General features: G+C 41.3%; 4 protein-coding genes across 6 annotated transcripts in view; 3 read left to right on the plus strand and 1 right to left on the minus strand.

Moving 5' to 3' along the window:
- The first annotated feature begins 415 nt into the window (after positions 1 to 415).
- Positions 416 to 5,304, plus strand: TM2D3 (TM2 domain containing 3). 2 transcript variants are annotated; one of them, XM_085233997.1, is made up of 6 exons: positions 416 to 582; positions 1,112 to 1,207; positions 1,858 to 2,015; positions 2,568 to 2,742; positions 3,344 to 3,419; positions 4,454 to 5,304. In XM_085233997.1, exons 1-6 carry the CDS (start codon positions 495 to 497, stop codon positions 4,617 to 4,619), a joined length of 759 nt encoding a protein of 252 aa, XP_085090123.1. In that variant the 5' UTR covers positions 416 to 494; the 3' UTR covers positions 4,620 to 5,304. The 2 variants fall into 2 exon arrangements, with proteins under 2 accessions (XP_085090123.1, XP_085090120.1); XM_085233994.1 differs by having other exon boundaries at positions 419 to 582; positions 1,109 to 1,207.
- Positions 5,305 to 5,374: 70 nt separating this feature from the next.
- Positions 5,375 to 15,183, plus strand: MAPDA (N6-Methyl-AMP deaminase). 2 transcript variants are annotated; one of them, XM_085233993.1, is made up of 10 exons: positions 5,375 to 5,465; positions 7,492 to 7,622; positions 8,017 to 8,077; positions 8,811 to 8,898; positions 9,437 to 9,518; positions 10,364 to 10,490; positions 11,188 to 11,268; positions 12,263 to 12,401; positions 12,809 to 12,909; positions 14,214 to 15,183. In XM_085233993.1, the coding sequence occupies exons 1-10, from the start codon at positions 5,376 to 5,378 to the stop codon at positions 14,403 to 14,405; spliced, it is 1,092 nt and encodes a 363-aa protein (XP_085090119.1). In that variant the 5' UTR covers position 5,375; the 3' UTR covers positions 14,406 to 15,183. The 2 variants fall into 2 exon arrangements, with proteins under 2 accessions (XP_085090119.1, XP_010715588.1); XM_010717286.4 differs by lacking the exon at positions 5,375 to 5,465 and adding an exon at positions 5,484 to 5,674.
- LOC100543531 (La ribonucleoprotein 6, translational regulator) lies at positions 14,450 to 24,758 on the minus strand. The gene is given in 6 exon segments (XM_085234193.1): positions 14,450 to 19,087; positions 20,144 to 20,336; positions 22,178 to 22,221; positions 22,224 to 22,277; positions 23,938 to 24,486; positions 24,579 to 24,758. Coding segments are annotated over 6 exon segments (2,097 nt in total). The 3' UTR covers positions 14,450 to 18,010.
- The window catches only part of LRRC49 (leucine rich repeat containing 49), a 41,954-nt gene continuing 41,355 nt past the window's right edge, over positions 24,486 to 25,084 (plus strand). The window contains exon 1 of the mRNA XM_085233991.1: positions 24,486 to 25,025. Within this exon, the coding sequence (XP_085090117.1) occupies positions 24,996 to 25,025 (30 nt within the window). The 5' untranslated portion in view covers positions 24,486 to 24,995. The remainder of the gene's footprint in view (positions 25,026 to 25,084) is intronic.

The following is a 25,084-nucleotide window of genomic DNA, read 5'->3' on the forward strand; positions in this document are numbered from 1 at the left end:
TTTGAGGCTTGTGAACCAGCTTTTACCAATTGCCACTGACAGAAAAAAGAAAAGCAAATTGTAGGAAGGAGGATGAGGAAAGCTTTCTGTTCAGCTTTACAGAATTCATGTTAGATGCGTGGGGTAACTTTTTTCTATTTTTAACAATATATTCTTGTCTGTAAAAGTTGTTTTGTGTGGGCTACATTTGCCTTCCATGACCCGTGATGTATTCGGGCTCCAGCACTGAGGGACAGTAGATTAAGATCAACTTCCCACCGTTTCCATTACCGGGCTTTAACACCTGTACCCGTGCTGTAGCGGTGGCAGTTTTTAGAGACCTGCAGCATATGCTCCAACTCAATGCAGGGAGAAGCATGTGAAGGACAGCGGCGCTGAGGAAGGCGGGAGGGAAGCAGAACCGCTCTGCAGGGTTCGGCCCCGAGCACCGCCTGCGGGCGGGCGCGCTCCGCCCCTCTCCGGGCAGCGCCTGCCGTGAGGCGGCGGCAGACAAGATGGCGGAGCCGGCGGGGCTAAGGGGGCTGCGGCGGCTCTGCGGCGTCGTGCTCTTCGTGTCGCAGCTCTACATTCTCTCCGGCCGCGGTGAGCGCGGTGCCCCGGCCGAGCTGGGGAGGATGGTGGGGACGGGCAGGGCGGGCCCGGCGGAGCCTCAGCGCGGTGGCTGCCGCTCTCGGGGTGGTCGGGCGGGGCCGGGGCTGCTGGCGGGGCTGACCTCAGACACGCGGCCCGGAGGGTGGGCGGCGGAGCGGTGCCCCCTGACGCCCACCGGGCGGCACCGTTGCCCGGGCGCGGCCCTGTGCTGCAGCTCCGCGTGAGGAGGGGCTGCAGTGCGCGGTGCAAGCGCGGCGGGAAATGAGCTGTGAGAAAACAAGGCTGAGCTGAAACATCAGCGGGGTTTGTCTGAAAGGTGTAAATCAATTCTACTGCTCGTCTTTGATACTTAATGTTTACATCTTACTATTTATAAAATTGGAAACCTGATTTATATTTTTATTATTATTGCACTTTTTTTTTTTTTTAACCAATGAGCTGAAATCAAACCGTTCCTGGTGCACTTTATTCTAAAAATACCACTTTCTCCTTTTTTTTTTTTCTTTTCCCCTCACAGCAGGATCTTTGATGGCCACAAAGCATTCACAGCCACAGTCCACCTTTGCAAAAAGCCTGACTTCAACGAGCACAGACACTCCCTACTTCAGGGCAGCAGGTACAGTGTGCTGCTGTTCCCTGTGTTTTAGCCCTGTGGGTTTTCTCCTCCAAGTATTGAGGTTACCAGTAAAGCTCTTCAATTCTGTCTTAGAAACTTTTCTGTTCTTCTTGAGAAGTTGTAGAGCATCATATCAAGAATTACTCTTCAATAACCATAAGAAATGATTTGTGTTATACAATTAGAAAACTCATTCCACTAAAATCTTAAATTGGCATTGTAGTTCATGTGCTTTATGCCTATGATGGATGGTGGAAATTCTTGAGACTTCAGTGTTCTGCAAGAAGTTGTAACTGCTCCCATTGCAATGTAAATGCTGCTTTTGTATATCCCTGAGGGTACGCAGAGGTGTTTCAGACGGGGAGTAAATTAAGAGGTGATTCTGAACACGTGAACAATACATGTCTGTGAACAAGTCCATGCTGAGTGTTGTTGTGCTGGGCTGTGTTGTCCTGTGCAGAACTTCTCAAGATCCTTGCAATTTGCTCTGCTGTGTCATGTAGTATAGATTCTGTTCATTGCAAATTAAGGAAAGTCCTTTATATGGTATCAATGCACATGTATGTATTTGAATATGCACACTTTGGGCTGTATCGCCTTTTTAAATTTGAATTTTTTTTGTAATTTCATTTACATATTTCATCTTTCAGAAAGTACAGAAATTCCAGCTTATGTGACTAAATGTCCAAGCAATGGACTTTGCAGTAGGTTGCCACCAGACTGCATGATATGTAACACAAATTATTCCTGCATATATGGGAAGCCAGCCACTTTTGATTGCAGAGTCAAACCACATGTTCATTGTGTTGTAAGTAACCTATTACTTTTAAAATTAATTTTGTGTAATTTAATTAAACTGTGACATCTTGTCATAAAATATCTGTGTATTTTTAAAAAATTTCTTACATAAGCAGTTTGTTAGGTTATCATAGGCATGTTATGAGTCTTTTGAGTGAACTGCAGGCTGTTGGTAGAGGGTCAGACCTACTCTTTTCTGCTTGCCTTTCTTGCATTGGATCTTGTTGTCGGCCACTGATCGATTGTGTTTAATCGGTGTGCTGACCAATGAGAACTGAACCAGTTTGAGAATGGAGAGGCTAATGTCTGTCAGAGGCTGAAACCAAATGAGTAAGAGCAGTCAATTTGGCAGCAGCCTCATTTGGATTAGAGGAAGCAGTAGTACTAAAACTGTGTTTTAATACCTTTGTCAGTTTTATCATGTTGGTTTTTCTACTGGGTATAGAGGTACCAAAGAGCAACTGACATTTTGCCCAACATTTCTATCTATGAGATGTAGTTTGATACTAAAGGCTGACCGTTTCTTGATTGCTAATGAAGTGGTAATGCTGTCCTTCTCTAGGATCAGAATAACCATGAGCAGGAGAACTTTACAATTAACATGACGTGCCAGTTTTGCTGGCAGCTTCCAACAACTGACTACGTGTGCACCAATTCTACAAACTGCATGACGGTTTCTTGTCCACGACAGCGATACAATGCCACTTGTACAGTGCGGGATCACATCCATTGTCTGGGTAATGTGCCGTACCAGGGATTTTGTGAAGACTTTTTTCTAAATGACATTTTAATGTTGAGTCAGTGCAGTGATTGTTTATGTTGATTACAGTAACAATCTGCACCTTGATCAATCTATTGGATTTTTTTTTTACAGTTGTGTTTTAATTTTTGTTTATAAAAGCGATGGCTAACTGCAAACATTGTTTTTCAGGACTGTTGTGTACCTTTCATGTGAGGGAAAATTGGTCTGTTTTCTTTCTGTAAACTTTTATGTCTTAAACTACTTTGCACAACAGTAATAGAATCAATTTCAAATGTCTCAAGAGGATAATGGAAAAAGTCGCACTGGTGTCACCTAACTAGTTTAATTTTCCCTGTTTGTTTGTTCAATTACTGTTCATGTTTTCTGATGCAAGACAAAGTTTGGTGGTCTACAGAGGACTGTAAAATGTAAGATTTTCTCAAAAATTCTTGTTTCAATCAGTACCAACCCTTTTAGTGCCTTGTTAGAGGAATACAGTGAGTTTGGCTTCATATGTCATTTTCTTACTTATTATGTGATTTTTATTTTTTTTTTTTGTCAGTTGCATTAAGGTTCAAACCTTTTCTAACATTCAGGTAACAGAGTCTTTCCAAAGATGCTCTACTGCAACTGGACTGGAGGTTATAAGTGGTCTACTGCCCTGGCACTAAGGTACACGAGCTATTAGCGGAACTTCAGCTAAAATGTTTATTATTGTAAATGCATCATGTATAAAATCTTTGTTCCACGTTATTCAGTGCAGTGGGTATTTTATAATGGTTTAGAATTTAGAACTTGGACGCATACGATGATTAAAGATTTTATACTAGCTGTCTTTAGTAGAGCTTGAAAGAATACCTTTACCCTACTTCTGCATTGAATGTTCTTTCTTCAGAGTAAATGCCAGATTCTGAAGCCTCGAGTGATTCTCTCAGTAGAGAGGACATGCTTTCTTTATTCTGTATGGTGACAGATGAGCTACTGAAATAATGTAATGAGGTACTGAAGTAACAGATGAGAATGCTGAAATAATTCTGCGGACTTAAGATTGTTTGCTCTCCCTTTATAATATGCTTAAAGCAATTAGGGCTGAAAATCATCCAAATAACCTCTTGAATGCAGCTATTTCTGAATTTGATGGGTATCACTGATCAGTGTGTAGATGGTTTACATTTTTTAAGGCTTCTTTTCCAAGTGTTATAGCTGGAAATGCTTTAAAAGGAAAGATTCTTAAATTTTAAAGTTATTAGGGTAGAAAGCTGCTTAGCAGTTTTGAAATAAACTATTTAGGTAGCTTTTGACGCTAAGCTATTAGAAAACTGCAATAGTGATTTGAAAGTACAGGGAGTTCTTTTGGTGGGTTTTTTGGATGTTTTTCATTAAGTTTTAGAGCTTCAAAAATGATGAATTATGTAGCAAGAATCTATATTCCCCAAGACAAGTACATAAGACTGTGATTAAGGACATAATGTAACACAGTTGCCTTCACAGCAGGAGTTGTTCCTGCCACCAGCTGAAGAAATTGGCTCTTGCCTAGGGATGAGTGTGCTGTTTCTACAGCCTATTTTCAAGCTTCTACAAAGTTAGAAAAGTAGAGAAGTTTTGTTTTCATTGCTTGCCATGAATGAAAAATTGTCGAGTCTCTGGGTGCTATAAAAGTAACTGTAAAATGACACAGAGGTAATGAATTGTTTTTATTCTCACAGCATCACCCTTGGTGGATTTGGAGCAGATCGTTTCTATTTGGGCCAGTGGAGGGAAGGTCTGGGAAAACTCTTCAGCTTTGGTGGACTTGGAATATGGACACTGATTGATGTGCTGCTAATTGGCGTGGGCTACGTGGGACCTGCAGATGGCTCTCTTTATATTTAATGTAGTTGTAGTTTCCAAGAGGAGTAATTGCTTGGAAAGGGCTCCCTATAGAAGTGTGTAGGAGTCTGAGCCCTTAAGATAGAATAAAGAACAGTCGTTCTTTCTGTGTTGTTACATTTTAATGTACAGTATCTGTACTTAGTTTGCCTTTAAATAAGGTAAAACAAAAGGGTGGATCACTGAACTGAAGTTAATTTTCCTTCATTTATGGATGTGCTGTTTTTCTGAGAAAGGTTGATTACCAATACATGTCAGTAATGTTTTTTTTCCATCGATACTTGTGGGAGGTTAATTTATTTGCCTGAGGTCACCACACTTGCTGATCTTCATTGCGTTCATCTCTAGCTTTTGCTTCGTGACTGGTTACTTAGAAATGGGGCTACAGTTAGATTGCTCTGAGGCTCAAAGCTAAATGCAAAATAACCGCAGTACCTTTTGAGTTCCAGGATGCCTGTGTTTCGGTTGGGTTTGACCTGTGTACGAGTGGAAATACCTCTTTCTGTGCTGGCCATCCTGCAAGCCGGCCTCCGAGCCGGAGGCGTGGCGGTGCGGCCGCGGTGCCGTTCGGCTGCGCAGCGCGGTGTGCCCGCAGCCCGGCTGCCCCTCCTGTCAGCCAGCCGCTTGAGCTCCGAGGGGCGGTGGTCGGACGGTTGTTTCACTCAATAAACTTGATCTCGGAGCGGTAGTTGAGTTTCTCGCTGGTTGTGCTTTCTGTGAACTCTCCGCCCGGCGGGCCCTGCAGGGCGGTGCGCCGCTATGGCCCCGCCCCAGCCCGCCCTCCGCCACAAAGGCGCCGTCATGGCGGCGGAGCGGGAGCGGCGCTTCTACCGGGAGCTGCCCAAAGTGGTGAGCAGCTCCGGGCGGCGGCTGCGTGCGCGGCCTCGAGAGGGGCCGGAGCCCTGCCTGTCCGCGGGGCGGCGGGCCGGGGGCTGGCACGGGGCGGACGGGTTTTGTCCCACGGACTTGATTAATGGTCCGAGTGAGGGGATTGAGTTGCACCCTCGGTAAGTTTGCAGATGACGCCGCGTTGGGAGGACGCGTCGATCTGCCTGAAGGTAGGAGGCCCTACAGATCGGTCTTGGTAAGCTGGATCGCTGTGCTGAGACCAACGGGATGGTGTTCAGCGAGACCGAGTGCTGGGTCCTGCACTTCGGTCACAGCAACCCTGTGCATTGCTGCAGGCTGGCAGAGTGGCTGGGAAGCTGTGTGGCAGAAAAGGGTCTGGAGGTGTTAGGTGACAGCCGGCTTAACGTGAGCCAGCAGTGTGCCCTGGTGGCCAAGAAGGCCAATGGTATCCTGGCTTGTATTGGAGACAGTGCAGCTAGCAGGAGCTGGAGGTGATCGTCCCTCTGTATGCAGCTCTGGTGAGGCTGCATCTTGAATATTGCGCTCACTATATATAGGGCCCCTCACTGCATGAAAGACATTGAGGCCCTGAGTGTCCAGGGAACAGTAATGAAGCTGTGAAGGCTCCAGAACACAAATGTTACGGGGAGCAGCTGTGGTAACTGGGATTTTTCAGTCTGGAGAAGAGGAGGTTGTGGTGAGGTGGAGATCAGCCTCTTCTCCCAGGTTAACAGTGATAGGATGAGAGGTGGTGGCCTTAAGTTGCACCAGCTGAGGTTCAGATTGGATATTAGGAAACATTTCTTCTCAGAAAGGGTGGTGAGGCACTGGCACAGGCTGCCCAGTTAGGTGATAGTCATCATCGCGGGGGATGTTCAAGACAAGGGTAGATGTGGCACTGAGGGACACGGTCTGGAGATGGGTTAATGGTTGAACTAGATGATTTTAGTTATCTTTCTAACATTAATGATTCTGTGATTCTGATTCTGTTCCATACTCTGGGAGGTGCTGTGCATGTTGGCCTTCTGCTTTTATTTGCAGCTTTTGTAGTCTGTTCTTCCATTTAAAACAGTTGAGCTTGACCTTTGTTTTCTTTATTTTGCCCTGTTTACCCTGAAGCTACCTTCAAGACCTGAAGTCTGTCCCGATAACATGTGCTTCATGTTCTGAAGGGTGTGTTTTAGTGCATCTGTGCTATCTCTGGGTGCATGCTGCTGCATCTTATCAGTGTTACAGTTCTGGGCTTCCAAAACAGCCAGCAGCACGTACTCACCACGCAGTTTGCACAGCAAAACCAAACTGCGTATGTGCTGATGCACCTTTTCAATAAGATACATCTTTCCAGATTTAAGTTTAATGTCCATTTGAACTCTGTGTTTTGCTTGGAAGGCCATGAAGCATGCATCTGGCTTGATGTCCCAAAGTGGGGAGCAGCTGCAGCTCCTGCTGTTCTGCTGGAGTTGTGCTCTGATTGAAGTGATGAGACCCCTTTTCCTCTGCCTGGAAATGTAGTGCTTTAGGAATCTGAAATGTAAGAGGTTATAACATTAAAATCAAATTTTTGAAGAAGCTATGATTTCAGTATTTTCCAATTAACAACTTTATGAAATACTTCACTAAATCTATCTCTGAAAAGAGTGGAATGGCAGGGGGTTCTGTGTAGCAAAGCTTGTGCGCATGTATTTTGATTGAGTTTGGAGGGCTCTAGGGAACTATTTCATACCTCGGCAGCCAAGAGGCCATAAGACAGAGCAAAGATGGAGTGAGGAACAGAGTTGAGAGGCATGGGTTTGCACCCGTAAGTCAGGTTGCCATGAGAAAGGCAGAAATCAGTCACTAGCAATGGAACACAATTAATCCTGGTGTGCTGTTAATGGGTAGAGATTGTTGGCCAAACACAGAGATAATTGTTATTGGCAAACTTGGAGTGAAACAGTAATGCAGGATATGTGAGTGGTAATACAAAAATAAATGTAGAAGCTGTCCTTCTATCTTAAACATCCACAATGTACTTCCACCCTCCTAGGAACTTCATGCTCATTTGAATGGCTGTATCAGTTCTTCTACTATGAAGAAACTTATGGCGCAGAAACCATACCTTCAGATCCAGAATGGGATGACTGTGATTGACAAAGGAAAGAAAAGAACCTTAGATGAGTGAGTAAACATGCGTGAGATCAACATTTACCATGTACCTTTTAATTGCAAACTTAATTATGACCTTGTATACTGACTGCAGAAACATATGTAAATTTCAGCTTAGTAAAAACTTTTAGATTTTGTTTTCTAATTGTATATAAAGTCATTTCTTAAATATTTGGAAAGAAAATGGAAATCTCACATTGACATTAATAATTTCTGATGCAAATGTGCTAGCTTTTGAAATCAGAAGTGGCCCTTAAGATGGTCTTGGTTGCCCTATGAACAAAATCCAATGTGCATTTTAAGCTACAAGGTGGTTAATTAACATAGTACAAGTTTTCACAGTATAGGTTTTTATATGGATGCTCAATTTACTGTTCATTGTTTATTTTCTGACTTTTTATTTTAGGTGTTTTCAGATGTTTCAGATCATCTATCAGATTACAACAAGGACTGAAGATATTTTACTGGTAAGCTGGTTAAAACAGTTTCAAACAGGCAAGTGACATGCAAAGTCAAGGTTGGTTGAATTCTGAATAACGATGGTATTGACAAAGGTCCCTTCAAATTACTAGCATAAAACACATTGAGTTAGAGGATTAAAATAATTTTTCCATTTAATAGTTCTTAAAGCAACGAGGTTCCAATATGGTGGTCCTTACTACTCAGATACTTGGACTTGGTAGTGTCTTAAAAATATGTCTCTTCATCAGTAGCAAAGCTTCGATTTATTAGTCTCTTGTTGCTTCTTGTCCCATTTATGTACTCAAGCTACAGAACTGCAATTGTCTTTTGCTTGCCTCAGATTACAAAATTATCAAGAAGAATGGTTGTGTGATCACTATAGGGAGAATAAAGTGATGTAGTATCTTCTTTTCCTCATCTAAAAGGATTTTTAGGTGGCCTGTTAAATTACAGAAAGATACAGGAGCTGTGAAAGGGTTTGTAAGTGCACCAGGTGAGGAGTTTTCTCATTTAGACAGGGAAATGCTTGTTTATCATAACCCTTTCTAGTATCTATATGGGAAATGAAGGTACTTCCATGGGGAGTATTTCCAGGGTCAGAGAGCTGGAAACACATCCGTCCTGAAAACTTCTAAACGATCCATCAAAAGATAATTGGGTCTCATTTAGTTGTAAAAGAGAGTGTAAGCCATTATAACTATTATTTTAGTGATGTTGAATACACTATTTCTTAACTAGATAACTAAGGATGTTGTTAAAGAATTTGCTGATGATGGTGTCAAATATCTGGAATTAAGGAGCACTCCTCGAGAAGAGAATTCCACAGGTATAGTTTGTCCTAGTTGTTAATTCTTAACTCTGATGTGCTTTAGAACTCGGTTAAGACTGTGTTAATAACAAGGCAAGTTAAATTCAATTGGATCAACTAAAATATACTTTAAATATAAAAGTAAAATGTAGTGATGTAAAATTATCATTTTACTGTTTACTGTTAGATTTTTGAGGGAAAAAAAAGATGCTGGTTGGTTATAATTCCATTATCCAAGAATTTGGATTTACTGACTTTAGTAGGACATTTGAGAGTGCTAATATTTTCAGTAGCTGATACATTGTATTTTTATTACTACATCTCTTTTTTAATGTTACTTAATAGAAAGGCATAAGAAAATTGTTTTTGCTACATTCTGATTCATAATGTTATTTTATTTCTCTGAGATGCTTAGGAGGAGTCTCATTAGTACTACGTAAATTAGAAAAAGATGGAGAAAAATCAAAGGTGCAAAATGAGCAATGAGATGAGAGAGCTGGGGCTACAGTGTAATAAAATTAATTCAAATATGTTGATTCCAAATGTGTGTTTGTAGGTATGACCAAAAGGATGTATGTTGAAACTGTACTTGAGGGTATAAAGCAGTGTAAAGAAGAAGGCTTGGATATAGATGTAAGGTAAACGAGCCTATGGAGTGCCTCTGTTCAAGGTTTTGTTTGCTCTGATGCTCAATCACGGTTTGCGGAGAAGTTTACAAAAGAGTATGGAAAAGAAAATTGTCTAAACCAGATAAAATATAGATATATATTTTTAATTAGCATGTAGTTTGACTAATAAAATCTTTCTTACAGAAAGTCGTCTTTGTAATGGAATAGAAAGATATTTTATATGCAAATTTAATTTTTCATCTTCATTTTTACTGATAGAGAATGAAACTGGGTGCAACTTTTCTGCTTTAAATCTGTTCGTTTTCTGCAATATTTTCAGGAAAGGCAGTGTTCTGAAGGAAATGCAGTAGAGACTCTTTTTCAGAGCCTACATTCTTTGCAGATGCTTTTGCTGGATTAGCTCTACAAGCAGCCTGCAGTAAAGGAGAGGTAGTTAAAAGGATCAGAAAAGTTCTAGAAGGTGTCAGTTGTTGCTTATGGACAATGAATCTACGTGCATGTATAAAAGATTCTCAATAGTAGCCTGTTAGATTTGCTTGTGAAAGTTGAAGGTTTCTTATTTTTCATGTTTGCCTCTCCAAGAGGTTGCTCTCCTGGTACTGCAGGCAGCAGAAGAGCAGTATATTGTTCCCTGCCCTCCCTCTCTCCATGGCTACTGCTTTTCACAAGCTATTGTATTTATCCAGTTGATGTTCCTATGTGCTTTAGTACCTTCATTCTTTGAACAGTTTGCTGTGCAAATGCTCTCTGTCGTCACCCATGAAGGAGGTGAAGTGCCGTTTATGTTGGTGTGAAATTTGTTGGTCTCCTGGTACTATGGCTTGTTTTACTGAGCTTGTACATTTCTCTCCAAGATTATTAATAGCAATAAATAGAAGAGATGGCCCAGCAGTTGCTAAGCAGACTGTTAAACTTGCTGAAGAATTCCTTCTTTCCACTGATGGGGTTGTAGTAGGACTTGACCTCAGTGGTGATCCAAACGTAAGTTTTTGTTTTGCTTTGATCTGTCCTTGAAGATGAGTATTTAATGTTGCCTAGCAGAAGGCAGTTCCAAAAATACTTTGTTCTTTTAAGATTTTGCCTTATGTTTGTTGCTTGTTTAAATTAATTACTCATAGTTTTGACACCATGTTAATCCCTGTTGCTGTAAGGGAAAGGCACTCTTAACAAAGAATCAAAAGATTATAATGCTGAAAGAAGTGTCGCTGGAAAGCAGTGTTTATCTGGGAAATGTCTCTTACTAAATTGTCCTAGTAGATTGGCTGGGTTGAGGTGAACTAAATACTATAGCAAGTCTGCACAAGTATAAATTTCGATTAGTTGCACCAAATAGTCTTTCAGTATTAAGAAAGTGAGAGTATTTGAGGATAGCTGTTGAATTGAAATGAAATAGCTCTAGGTGATAGTTATGGAAAGGGTATCAAAATCAAGATGCGTGAGTGGTCAGTGTTGGGCATCACCTGAACTACTGAGGTATACTTATTTGTCAAAATTGCACCTGTATAGCAGAACGTTGTCTGCTGTGCTTTAATCTAAAGTGGAGTAGTGGCAAAAGAAAAGTAAGCCAGTGTAACTGTAGTGGAGCTAAGTATTTTGATATTGCTAGACTTCTTAATCATATAATTAGAGAATTCCAGTAAAACTAGATGTAGAATGATGATGCTTTTCTATCTTCAAGGCAGGGCATGGTCAAGATTTTTTTGAACCCCTCTCAGAAGCAAAAAAAGCAGGTCTGAAGCTGGCATTGCATCTTTCAGAGGTAAAAAGTTTTCATTGTTTTAGTCCTCCGTAATTCCCATTTCATAAAAACCTTCATGAAGCTTACAGTAGCTTCTGTGGATTTTGAACTTCTCATGAGAAAGCAGTAATATTTTGGGGCATTGTGACCAAAGAAAACAAAGGTAAATCTTCATCAATCAGTTCTGAGTAAGAACTGTGGAATTGTTTCTTACCATGTTATACCTAGCAAAGGGGACAAGAGGGAGGGCAGGCATGAATTTGAAAATTGGAAATATTCCAGGAGATCCACTGTTATTTTTCTGGAATAGTGTCAGAAAACATGTATAGTAAAAGTTGCACGTTTTCATGAGTGAAATTTCAATTTTGTTTTGGTTCTGCTGATTTCAGTAGAATGAGTTGAACCTCCTCTTTTGATCTGTTGAAGTGGTGGCTGATATCTGCTCTGAACAGTCTGGTGAATGCTGAAAATACTTCTATTTCTTTAGGAAGTTAAGTATGATAGATGTTGTTGTACAACTGTTCATACTTTTCTATTTCATTAAGGAGGTTTTTGCAACATATTCCCACATACTTATCTGAAAACATATTACTGTGTGATCTGATTTGGGGTTTTTGCTTTGTTTAGGGGCTCTCACATTTTTTTTTTAACAACTGTGTATAACAGACGTTGAAGGACACCTTGACAGGGTACTTTTGAAACTGAAGAATGCAAAGCTGATTTGATGCTTCTGACTGAAAGCACTTAAGAATTTCAAATAGTGATTATCTTTTACATATCTTTTTAAGATTATAGCTTCCTTGTTTAATAATTCAAATTTGACAATCATTGTCGTACCTTATTGCTTTCTTCAGAGGTTAGTGTAGATAGTGTAGATCAGAGGCAGTGCAGATATTTAGCCTCATGTACACTGTTTTGATTAGATATGCTATGAAAATAGAACTTGAGTCAGTTGTGATCATTTATTATGTTATTTTATGCTGCTTTAATGGAATGTAAAATACATCTTCCCTAGATTCCAAATCAAGAAGAGGAGACGAAAATTCTCCTGGGCTTGCCTCCTGACAGGATTGGACATGGAACATTTCTCAACTCTGCAACAACTGGCTCAGAAGAATTAGTGACACTTGTTAGACAGAATCATATACCTATTGGTAAGGAAACAAGAAATCACTTGGTGATCTCTGAACTTAAGAATACCGTGCTTACTGCTGATTCAATAACTCTGATTTGTCTTTGGTGGCACTTGTATTTTTTACATATTTGTGGCAGCAGACAACAATTGATATCCCTGATGAAAACAAAATTAAATCATAATCCTTGTTTATTGTGAAAGGCTGTGTGGTGTTTGTGTGTGTTTTGCAAGGTCCCTATGTTTTACATGCAGCAAGTAGTTAAGAAAAAAAAATGGCAACTGTGGGCTCATCAGAAGATCTTACAAAATATTTGAAGCATTGAACATTAAGAAAACAATAACAATTTCAATTTTCATTTAGAAGGAAGCAAGCCCATTAGTGTGTGGAAAGCATCTTTTAATCTTATTCTTTTTTTTTTTCCTTAGAACTTTGCATGACATCAAACATCAAAACTCAGACAGTGCCTTCCTGTGACAAACACCATTTTGGATACTGGTACAACATTGGCCACCCTGCCGTGCTTTGTGTAAGTTTTTTAACCAGGTTTTTAGACAGGGCAAAACTAGAGTCGTATTTGGAGTATGTCTCCTCCTATGAATTAGAGCTGAGGTACTAACAGTTTCTGTCATTACAGCCTATCATCTGCTTGTAGCAAATCATAATATTCCATCAGATAAATGTTTGTAGTAGAAATTGGAATGCTTAATATTAGTCTTTTTAAATCGAAAGCAGAACATTTTCCCTATGTAGATAAATATAATCAGCAAAGTATGTAATTACATTCTTAAATATTTTTATATTGACGAATTTCACTTAAGCAAGGGTTGAATCACTGTGTTTTTAAGCTTGTGCTTACATCCTAATTTATTGTGTTGAATAAGGTTTCTCAGATTCTCTTGAATTCTCTCTCCACCTTATGATGGTGCCAAGTACATGGCAGGATTTTACGTCTACCATCCTGCTGGTTTACCCCTTAGAATTTGTAGCTTTGTGCAAGCATATGTGTATTTTTAAGCATTATGCTTAACATTCAAACAAGCATCAGTCCTTTATTTTATTATATATTACTGAGTTACAAAAATAGGTCACAATCAGATTATTTCTGGGATTTTGAATTGTGATGAGTCTAGATAACTAGTGATGTCATGTCAGATAGAAGTTTGCCCATGCATGCCAATAAAAAGAGCAGCAGAAAAAGAGGTACTATGGTGTCTTAAATTTAAGATAGAGTTAGAAGTCTTCTCTGAGGGGACACAAGGGCTCTAAGTTAAAAATAGGAAATCTCATTAGCACGTCAATAATCCTAACTTGTTTCGTTTAGATAGACAAACTTCAGACTGCTTTCAATCATGTTTTTAAGATGCTGCTTTCAGTACCTCAGTCTGTGGAAATTATTTGAGCTGACACTGTCAAAATGCAGAGGGTGAAACAGTTTCTTCCATTCCAGATTTAGGAATACAGAATTTGATCTTGTTCCCAAATCTGAGAAAAAAAGGAATGTGGAGATCATGCATGCAAACTATGTAAATACATGTATATTTGATGTGCTTAACAGACCATCTTTCCAGCTATGTTCATAGGAAATGATATTTTCTGGGTAATTTATGTTATATGTTATGATTTATGTTTGAGAAGTTTTCTTGTGTTTGAGTAATTTATTAATTGTAAGTGAAAATAGGGCAAAGTAAGGATGAAATGATACTTAATAGATGGAAGAACTGGAGTAAAATGTGAAACACATCAAAGTAAAACTTTTTTGTAATGTGTAGTCAAAACCCTTCAACTAATTTAACTAATGTAAACTTTATTTTTCTTTTTATTTAACTCCAGACTGATGATAAAGGCGTATTTGCAACAGATCTGTCTCAAGAATATGAACTGGTTGCAAAAACATTTAATCTGACTCGATCGCAGATGTGGGATCTTTCCTATGAATCAATCAACTATATCTTTGCTTCAAATGTAGTAAAATCAAAGCTAAGGGAACAGTGGTGTAAACTGAAGCCGACTCTGTTTGTTTAATCAAACAACTGCTCTAAACAGCTTAGATACATTAGCTTAATTAGTTGTTTTTAATTGTTCTTTCTTTTTTTTTTTTTTTAAGACAAAAATCCCTGGCTTTAGCCTTTTCCAGATATTAGGCTTATAAATCTGGTCCACAAATCAAGCCATTGTAAAAAGACGACAGACATGCATCCTTTGGTAGCAAGGACAAAAGTGAATGTCCTTTCATAGTTGGAAAGGGCCCTAAATCAGTGATTAAAGTTTCAAATATATCATCATGCAGTGTCTCCCTACTTGATAGAACATTAATAAGCAAATAAAATACTTGAATGGAATACACTATCTTAGTAGAAACATTGGAGACTGAGAATAAAGGTACAATTGTTAGGGTTCAAAGGCTGTCTGTAGGCAGCATTATGCCCAGCTGTGTGGATATGGGTTGTGGATTTTTGTTTCTTCGTATTGTTTTCAAACAGAAGTTTTAAGCAATTGATTGAATGTGAAAACAACCTCAGGGAGAAGGAATTATTTGCCTCAAGGGACTTGAATACTGCATCTGCTTTTGTTGGCATACCTGTATGACTGAATCCTGCTGTGGGTTCTCCAGTGTACTGGGAGTGCCTATGGGGACACTCAGTACTGATAGTATTTAGACAAAGATTAGAATCTTGAAAGCCTTAGCAAGTGGTGACCTGCTTGGAGGAAATGGTCTAATTGTTGAAATGCTCATTCTAATTTCTATCTGTTTATTGTAAAAAGCAATAAAAATACTTTGAGCGTTAATGTTTTAAAGCAACTCCATCGTGTGTGTATGTGTGTGTGCATTTGAGATTTATAGGACAGAAATGTGTTGCTGTGCAGCCTCTGTCTTCCCAGCAGCACCGTGTTTGTTGTGACAGCAGAGGGTGCTCATTCATTCAGGCTGTGAACGAACCTATGTACATCTGCATATGTATTTGGGATACTGAGACATCAAAACCTGTGAGCAGCTATGTTATATTCTATATTGCACATCCCTGGGGAGTTGGAAGTATCCCGAGGGAAGGTATTTTCTACCTAAAGGATTTTTGTATTGCTTAATTACATGAGGAAGCACTCTGGGCTCTGCAACAAATCCTGAGTATGGATACAACACAGAAGCTATACATGACTTCTGTTTTGTTTTTTTAATATAAGTTTGGTGGAAATGATAAAATGATCACCAGGTACAATGCTGACAGGAGATACAGGAGTGGCACTTACTGTGAAGTGGCAATTAGAAATGCCACACACAAAAACACAAAAAGGAATCCCACCAGGAGAGAGTTGGGTAAGGGGAGAGCATCAGAGTTGTTCAAGAGTCAGTGTGGTTACATGAGGTTTCCACAGAATGTTTTCCAAGAACAAGAATATTCCTTTTAGAGATGGGTGAAAAATTAAGTGAAGTCTCACCAGAATTCTCAAAACCACGTGCTTGTTTGTTCAGAGGCAGTATCTTAAGTTACTGAAGTTACTGTTCAAATAGATTTGCTGGTTACATTATCTTGTGGTGCCTGCTGTTTGTCTGACTTGGTTCTTTCTAAGGAAAACCTGTTTAAAGACAGGTTATCCAGCTCTCTGGCATGTTACATTTAGATATATCTTAATCCCTGGATAAATGGACCTACGCTTATGTGAGATAACACTATTGTAAGTTTTCTAATATTTTTGAGGTTATGGCTTCCTACTAACTCCTCTGTAATGATATTTGGTTTATTTGCAAAGAACTGCCAACTAGAAGTTCACTTTACAGCTGTCATCCTTGTTCACTGTATCTGTCGAGTGTAGAACTTCAAACACAGAATAGGATTTGTAATTAGTGTCTGGGATTCTAGTTTCAAACTGTTAAGTGTTACACAGAATTGTCTGAGTTTTAATGTTCAGATGTTAAGTGTCACACATCTGTGTGCTCGTTCAGAGAGAACAGCCCTGGTAAACATTACTGTATCCAGCTTTTTTTTCTAAAGCAAACATACAGTGCCTCTGAGAATTTTAACTTTATGAGGTATTATATACACTTTCCAGTATTTCCACTTAATTGATTTCTGGGTGTCTCCAAAACATTGCCTTGTATCATTTGTAGTCCTGATAAAAACAGGTTGGCACATGATGACACATGGGTGCTACATAGGTTCATAGTAACAGGTTATTAATGAAACAGGGCTGTTCTGGATACATAGTGAGATGATGCAGTTGTACATAATGTAGAATTAGAGAATCACTCATCTGAAGACTGTGTACTCACCTGTCCCTTAGATTCTTGCAGATATGCTGTTGATTTAACAAACAGAAGGAAAACAAAAACAACAACAACAAAAACATAACTTTTTATAATATATATGTATGTATAATATATATATTTATAACAAATAATGTGTGTATTTTACAATGCTTCTGCCAATAAGCAAAGTCAGGAGTCAACTTGGAGGATTCCATTTATGTGAAGTCAAAGGAAAACATTAGGAAAATACATTTGGGTGGCTGAACAATGATACACAGAACTAGTGGATTTCTGTAGATCAGTCTCTGGCAGTGTGTTACTGCAGTTATTTACTGAAATGAGAGTAGGGGGGAGAGGGCACTTTACTGAATGCACTGTAAATTCTGAGTAAATATTCCTAGAATTTCTTATTTTTGAAGTGAAAGAAATAGATTTAGACTGAGTTAATATTTAGTTTATTTCCATCTGATTACATGAGATAAAACTTATAAAACAGTCTTCAATGCTCAGTCTTCACATCACAAGAAAACAAGCACTTTGGTCCTATTAAACAAGTGACTTGGGAGGTATGTGTAAGCAGAGAGCAGCTGCTGACCGTAGCACATTTCTCAGAGTTAGAGACAAACCCAGAAGGTCTTCAAAACTTGTGTTTGTTAGGATTTAGGAGGAATTCATACCAAGCTTATTGAAATACAACTGCTGAACAGTGAACACTGACACACTGCTTTTCAGGTTTGCAAATAATGTAATTGTGTTAATGATCTTACTTGCCTGCTTCAATATTTAGGCATTTCAAGCGAACACAGAAAAAATGCAGATAAGAGAACTGCAGAAGGTAAGTGCATAAATGGTTAAAGTACTGGAGCATCTCTCATATGAGAGGATGAGAGAGATGAAGCTGTTTAGACTGGAAAAGGCTCAGGGAGATCTCATCAATGCATTTAAGTATCCAAGGGGAAGGAATGAAGATGTAGCCAGACTCTCCTCAGTGTTATCTAGTAAAAAGAAAAGGGGCACGGACTGAACACAGGAAATTCTATCTGAACATAAGGAAACAATTTTTATTTTATTGTGTGGGTGTTTGAACACTGGAATGGGTTACCCAGAGAGCTTGCAGATACTCAGAACCCAACCATGGTGCTCAGTGACCTGATGCAGCTGACCCTGTTTGAACAGAAGAGGTGCACTGGACAACTCCAGCGATGCCTTCCAATCTTAACTATTCTGTGATTCTACAAAGTGAAAATACAAATATACAAATGATAAAGTCTCCATATGAATATAAAATGTTTAAAAATTAAATACTGACTCAACTCAGTCACTTAAGCAAGAGTCTTTCACCAGGCTTGAACAAAAGAACTTGACTGACTTGTGAAATTATTTTTTAAAGATGGATATATTCATTCTTCATAGCTTTCCTTCTTTCACAGCCACTGTGGAATCCTTTAGTGCCATCAGGACCTCTAGGCAGCCGCAGCACCCCTACAGGTAGACCATCTGCATTTTGTATTTTCCGAGCTAACATGGGGCTACTGACCGGACTCTTCTCTTGTGTTATAGTTTGAGCTTTTCTTCTCTGTACCCAGGGACTACCAGAAGGTGTAATACTGCTATCTGAAGAATAATCTATACATTTTCTTGGAATTTCAGGACTAGTACTTGGGTTAAGTTTGCCATCTTCAGCCAGTGGAGATTTTTTGGTCACTTTTCTTAGAGAGGATGGACTGTTCCAAGGACTTGATCTGGGTGATACGTTAGGACTCAGATGGTTGTTTGGGTGAATGATGGGACTCAACTTACTTGTAGTACTTGTTGCAGTACTTCTGCGTCCTGACAGTGGTGATGTAGGATTACTCTCTGGCTCAGAAGAGCTATTTGCTGATGATTCATCACCAGTAAACTGAAGTTCCTCAACTCTCTTATTAAGGGATCTAACCTTTTTAAGACTCTTGCTATCTTCATCACGGTTCTTGTCTTTAGGAACCTTTTTCTTTGGAGGTTTCATGCCAATTAGGACAACTTTCATGCCAATCTCTTTCTTTTCAGCACACATGAATTCATGAGCCTGTACAGCAGCATCTACTTCTTCAAATTCTATAATTGCACATTCTTGTGTTCCCATTTGTGTATACCGACTGCTGAACCTCCTGATGTCAGGTGGCAGATCCCTACCAGGTTTGAGAATACGAACTGATGAAATTGCACCAAAAGTTACAAAAGCTTTGAGGAGATACTCCATTACTTTTTCTTGTATACACCCATTTTCTTGTTTAAGACCCTGCAGTTCAGAAATCATGTGGATATCATACACGAGTAACATCCTGGTAGGGAGATTTTCACTTGGAAACACTGGAACTGGTGTATTTCTTCTAACCTTTCTGTTATCATCGTTGAGCTCAAGCATGTCTGAGTACTTCAATGCATGGGCCGTGGTTCTCCAGTCACGGGTAAGGTGTTTCACCTTGAAGACAGACACAGTTTAAGCAGCACATCTGATCAAACCCACACAAACAATTCAGTGAATATCCAAGGCAGATTCAGGCTCCAGTCTACAGCCAAACCTAGATTTAAGTTACACATAGCAGACTTGAGCAAAAAAAGTAGATTTCCCACTGCAATGGGCATGAGCAAGCTTCTAGAAAGCTCGTGTCCTATTAAAATAGGAATTGATACTAAACCTGACTGGAAAACATTACTTCAGTTTAAAGCCTGCTGAAGTGATTCCACATCTAGGTCTAAACATGGCCAAAATGCATGTTGTTTGGTGGTTTTGTCTGTGTATTACTTTTACAGAACTCATTTTTCATCCCTCAAAAGTCTTTTTTTTTTTTCCCCCCCCTCCTTTTTAACAAAGTTCTCACAAAATTTCTGCCTTTCCAAAGAGAGGTTTTTGAGAGTTTAACTGTTACCACTGAAATCTGTTTGAAGTGGTCTGAAGAACTCAGATTGCCTTAGCTTCTGTGATGAATAGCTCTGCGAAGATTTACAATCCTGACAAAGTATTTAAAATGTAATTTAAGAACTGTTACATGCACATACAAGGGAGTTTCTAATGTGAAACAAAAACAACCAAAGAACTATGAATAAAAACTGCCTCAACTTAAAGTTACTTTAATTGCTTGATAACCTCTAATACTTCTGTTTGGTTTTGGGATCTTCATGCTTTTGCCAAGGCCCTTCTTAGAGACAATAAAGTAACTTTACTAGGATAACTGAGTTACTCATTTGTAGCTGATCTAGAAATGAATCTTTTCCATTGTTACAATCACCATGCCCTACTCCCTCCAGAAACAGAATTCAACAGTGTAGTCCTGTAAAAATGCCTATGATTTCTCCAGGCAACCATAACAGAGTTCAGAAGTTAATGTCATAGATGAGAACGATCACCATTGCATTAAAACTGAGTCAAGGCCTCAGAGAGGCAGGTGAAGAGGAAGACTGTAGAACTGCCTATAGAAGTTATTTTCATCCCTCCCTATGTTTTTTAAAGCAAATTACTTTTAAAAAGTTAACTTACTTTCTTAAAAGAAGTGAGGAGTTTAACACTGACATAGCCCATCTTATTTCTTCTCACGTGTTTTAGAAGGAAGGCATCTTTCTCAAGATTCTCATCTGAGAAATAATATTCAATCTGTGCTATCAACTTCTGGATCAGGTCATTTTCTGGTGGTTTCCAGTTCTGGTCTGAGTCATCATCATTTTCCCCACCACTGAAAAACAGTCAGATAATTTGATTAGCAGGACTCCATCTCATATTAATAGAGTAAAAGAATGAAACAAAAAAACAAAGTGAAAATGAATACCCATAATGTCTATTCCAGCTTCTTTTATATCTAGGATCTAAATAGGTAGAGCCCTGTCCATCTGAGGCAGCAGGCTGGCTCAGATGATGCTTTCCAGATAGCGTAACGAATCAAATTCCTGAGCTCATGCCAAAAGCTGATCTCAGCGTGGAACAATGACACATGTTTACTAGTGTCTTGAAAACACTGCCAGCTCAAATCTTACACCAAAACAAGAAATACAAGTGCACAGGAGCTTAGTCTTCATTGTGGCAGCACTTGGTTTTTCAGCATGAAGGTGTCAACATTTCTGTGCTTCATGAGTATAACAGGGAATTCATATTCTAAACTGATGGAACCATATTTTTCTCAAGCATTTTCGCTTTATGAATGCAGTTCAGCAGCCAATATCCAGAGAGTAATGCAGACTGACAGGACCGCTGAACTTTTTACAGGTCAATTCTACAGTGACAGACTAACTTCACTGGCAGTTTACTGAGGGATTGGAGCTCTCTGTAGGTGTCAGATTAAGGACTGTGCTGTGGTAGCAGCTCACGTGGTATCCCTCAGGAATAGCTGTATGCTGTAGACATACAGGCAGGCTGCTTAAGAGATCACACAAATTTCCTGTCTCCCCCTCCCATGCTGCTATCTACATATCTGCAAAGTAGAGCGCTGCTGAGAATTCTGTCCTGAAAAAAGACATTGGATCCATGAAACTGAGACCAGCTTGTTGCCACATCCCATTACAGCCACATGTTTGTTGCTGGAATACAAACAACCTTTTAAGCTGTCTTCCAGCACTGATGCAAGCAGCTCACCCACATGCTGCAGCCACAGATGTTGTTATAAGAATTATAATGGCAGTCCTAGAGCCGTTTGTTTGTTTTTTTTTTGAAAGCTATTAGCTGTCTAGTTTTGCTGTGGGACCATCACAAAAGTTCCTAAAAAAAAAAAAAAAATCCACTATGTTCCCCAGTCCTTAAAAATCACGTAATTGCTATTGTTCATACTGTCTCCCATATACCTCAGTGATAAAAAGGAGGAGCCATTTTCTCAAAATTTTCTTAAAGTGATTTTTGTAGAGCTTGTGAGATCACTGAACAAGAGGGAGCAGGCTTCACACTAGGGTGCCCAGAGGGCAACTGTAGGCAGGTGGAGGCTACTGACTCAGCTCTCCATGCAGCCATTTCTTGTGGGGACAAACGGGAGAGCTTGGTCCTACTGCAGGCTGACGTGCTGTGTGGTGCTGGCTGCCCACGCCTTTGGGTTGGCAGCAGAGCCCACACTGCTCTGGTCAGTGGATTCTGCACAGGAACACACAGCACTCCCAGATGTGACTGGTTACTGCAGGCTTTTGGAAGCTAGCTATTTATTTATGGCTCTTCCCCTGGGCAACAGCTACGCAGAGGGAGTCTGTCACACAATCATAGAAATCTCTTTGTCAGAATTTCTGTAGCCACTTAAGGAGGTCAGGCTTCAAGGAGTGAGAAGAGTGAGAGCAAGAGAACCCAAAATTCAGTCTATGGAAGGTATTGGAAGTGGAGGATAGCAGATGAAGTTGTTATTAAGAAAGTAAAATAAACATCAGTGGCCTACAGTCATTGCTGATTTGAGAAGGAAGGAAAACAAGATAAAGTGATTGTTTTTTATTCTCTCAGCCCACAACCTCTCATTTTCCATTCACTATCTGTTGTGAGTAGTATGTGCAGAAGAAATCATGTATGTCAGCACTTTAACATATCCGCACTTTGCTAAGTAGAACTTACCTTGAGTTCAGGATGAAGCTTACAACTTTTACAGGTTTTATTAGTATAGACATTTGCAGGTATTTTGAAGCTTCAGATGGAAAGAAAATGCAGCATCATGCTTGGAAAAAAAAAATGGACTGCATCAGTTCTGTTCTTACTGAAGTGTTAACACATGGAGTCAGGGTGATACATCTCATTTCACCTATCTAAAACATTAAATATCAGTCACTGTAAACCATTTCTGTATTTGACAGACAGCTCAGCTTTCACAAAATCTTTAGAGCTCTTATAGTAGCTGTCACTAAGTATTGTATGGGGCGTTCCTCTTCCTGCAAATGCAGAAATTTGTAATTAGCTGTACTTTAACTCCTAGTGATGACCAAGTGGTACTACTCTAGAGGATGTAACTCTGAAGGTTGATTAGATTATGAATCAATGTCAGTCAACACTGTGAAAAAAGTAGTTACATATCTGCATAGATTTGGGGCCTAAAATACCAAAACTCACAAACAATATATTAATGTAAATGGAATAATTTTGACACGCTTTTGCTGAATCTAGAGAAGAACAATGGTATTGCATTAATAAGCACTATGTAGCAATATAATAAACTGCATGAAGTTGAAGTTCCAACAGCATGCTCACTCAAGGCACATAAGTGGAAATGTGTTAACAGAACCAAGTGGTAACAGTAGGTATGATGTAAGCTAGCAGGACCGATAGCTGCAGTAATCATTAAATCTCAGTTTTGATTGCAGAACTGATATCATCATAAAAATCTTCCATCTTTGAAGGTCAGATTCCTACGTCTGGCTGTATTCAAAAGACATTTAATTTGGACAAGAATTATATTTGGTCATGCATATGTTTTGTATATTACAGAGGAGCAACTTCTATTTGTAAAGTCTGTATATTTTTCTGAAGTACCTGGCAGCTAAGAGACTGGGGAACAAACACCCAGAATATGCATGGGGCTCCCCCAGAACTGTGGTGTCTTGACCATGAAGAATAGTTTTCATTTGCTACATGATCTATACGCCAGCTCTTGTCACAGTGCTCTGAGCCACTTCCAGCAGGACTCACACCACCTAGTAAGTGCAAAGCAGAGTGTGCACTCCAAAACCAGGTAACTGAGAAGGCTTTGAAGTCATTACCACTCTCTGTGGAACCAGTCCTTCTTCAGGAGCAGCCTTACTCCTCATTTTGTCAACTTATGCATCATTAAAAATAACAAAAATCCTTCTATTAATGAGTTCATACAAATTGGCCTCAATGTTGTACCTGAGAGCATCTATACACACACTGCTTTTCCGAGAGCAAGCTCTGAATTTCCTACCGTTCAAACGCAAGATGTGTGTTCTGAAGACCTTGCTAAGGAAGGATGCTCACACGGTGCGCTGCCACAGGTCGTGCTGTGCTGATTTTAGCACTTCAGCACAGAGAGCACTATTGGCGTTATCAAACAGTGAGGCATAGAGTAGCTTATAAGGCGGTCGTTATTTCACCTCTGCGCAACTCGGGTCCAAAGCCCCAGAAAGATCTACTGGGGCAGATCTACTCTACTGCAGAGCATCCTTACGGTGCTCTGCCAAGCATAGCGAGAACAACAACCACCACAACTCCAAACCGAGCCACTCCAACCCTTTCGGTTCGGGGCAGCGAAACGACGGGCAGCTGCGAAGCGTCACATCCAGTCCCGCTCCGCTCCGGGCCGCGCCCCGCACCGCCGTTGCATCAGCCGCGGCCCCGCAGGGAGAGGCGGCCCCGGCCCGGCTCACCTGGAGCGCCCGCACCGCCCCGAGTCCTCCTCGCTGCAGCTGCCGCCTCCCCGCGCCGCCGGGCACGGCGCGCCTTCCTCCTCTTCGTCTTCCTCCTCCGCGGCCACGCAGATCTGCACTGGGCCGCCGCTCGCCGCGAGCTGCGTGCCGGCAGCCCCGGGCTCCTCCGCCCCGCGCTGCCGCTGCGCCATGGCGCTCCGCTCCTCCCGCGTTGGCGCTCCACTCGGGCCCGGCGCGGCTCGCGGCGCTCCCTCCCCGCCGCGCTGCCCCCGGCTCCGCGTACGGCCGCCGCCCGCCCGCCGCTCCTCCTTCTGCTGGCGGCGGGCGGATCGGCACCGCCCGGCGGGGCGCGACCCGGGATGTGCGGCCCGGCACTGAGCCGCGGCGGGGCTTCGGCGGGGTGAGCGCGGCCGTAAGGAACGGGGCGGGCAGTGACGAGGCTAAGGCGGGTGTGACCGAACGGCGTTTGGCTTTGCAAAGCGGTTCCGCGTGGAATTCAAATGGAGTAAAGGCATCCCCGACAAGAAACGATGGAGATATCGAGCCGCCTTAACTCCGTTAGCTCGGTGCGCAACGCTGCATTTCGGAGGGCTGGTTCTGCTATTAAAGTGACAGCTGCGTTTTTACGGTCCGACTCAAACCGCAAATCTCCCTGTAAGCATTCGGCCTCCACTGCCGTCACGGCGCCCAGCCCATCCGTCGGGCATCGCCGTGATGTCCGCAGCGCTCCGCTCTGCGCTCCGCTGGGGCTGCGGACCGGCTCCGCGTGCCGCCACATCTGGGCAAAGATCAGCGCTACGGCTGCGCAGCCCCGCCGCCATCGTCCTGGCGTGCTGATGCTGCGGTGACGACGGACGGGGGGAACGGCCTCCTCGCACCGAGCAGGCTGTGCAGGGACGCGCCGGCTCTCCTCTGGAGATGCTCCAAGCCGCCCGCAGGCTGTGCGGCGGTTCCCCTGATGTTCTGCGATTAGCGCAGATGAAGGCTGACAGCACTGCAAACACAGAGCTAATTTGACCACCGCTGAGACTACCGTGTTTTAAGAGAACAACACCGCGATGATCCTTAAGGCTCGACGGCCAGCAGTGGTTAAGTGACGCTCCGAGGCGCTGTGTGGCAGCCGGTACCGCCCTGAGCGCGCGGCGCT

This window comes from Meleagris gallopavo, chromosome 12, assembly GCF_905368555.1.
Source record: "Meleagris gallopavo chromosome 12, MGAL_WU_HG_1.1, whole genome shotgun sequence".
NCBI lineage: Eukaryota > Metazoa > Chordata > Aves > Galliformes > Phasianidae > Meleagris > Meleagris gallopavo.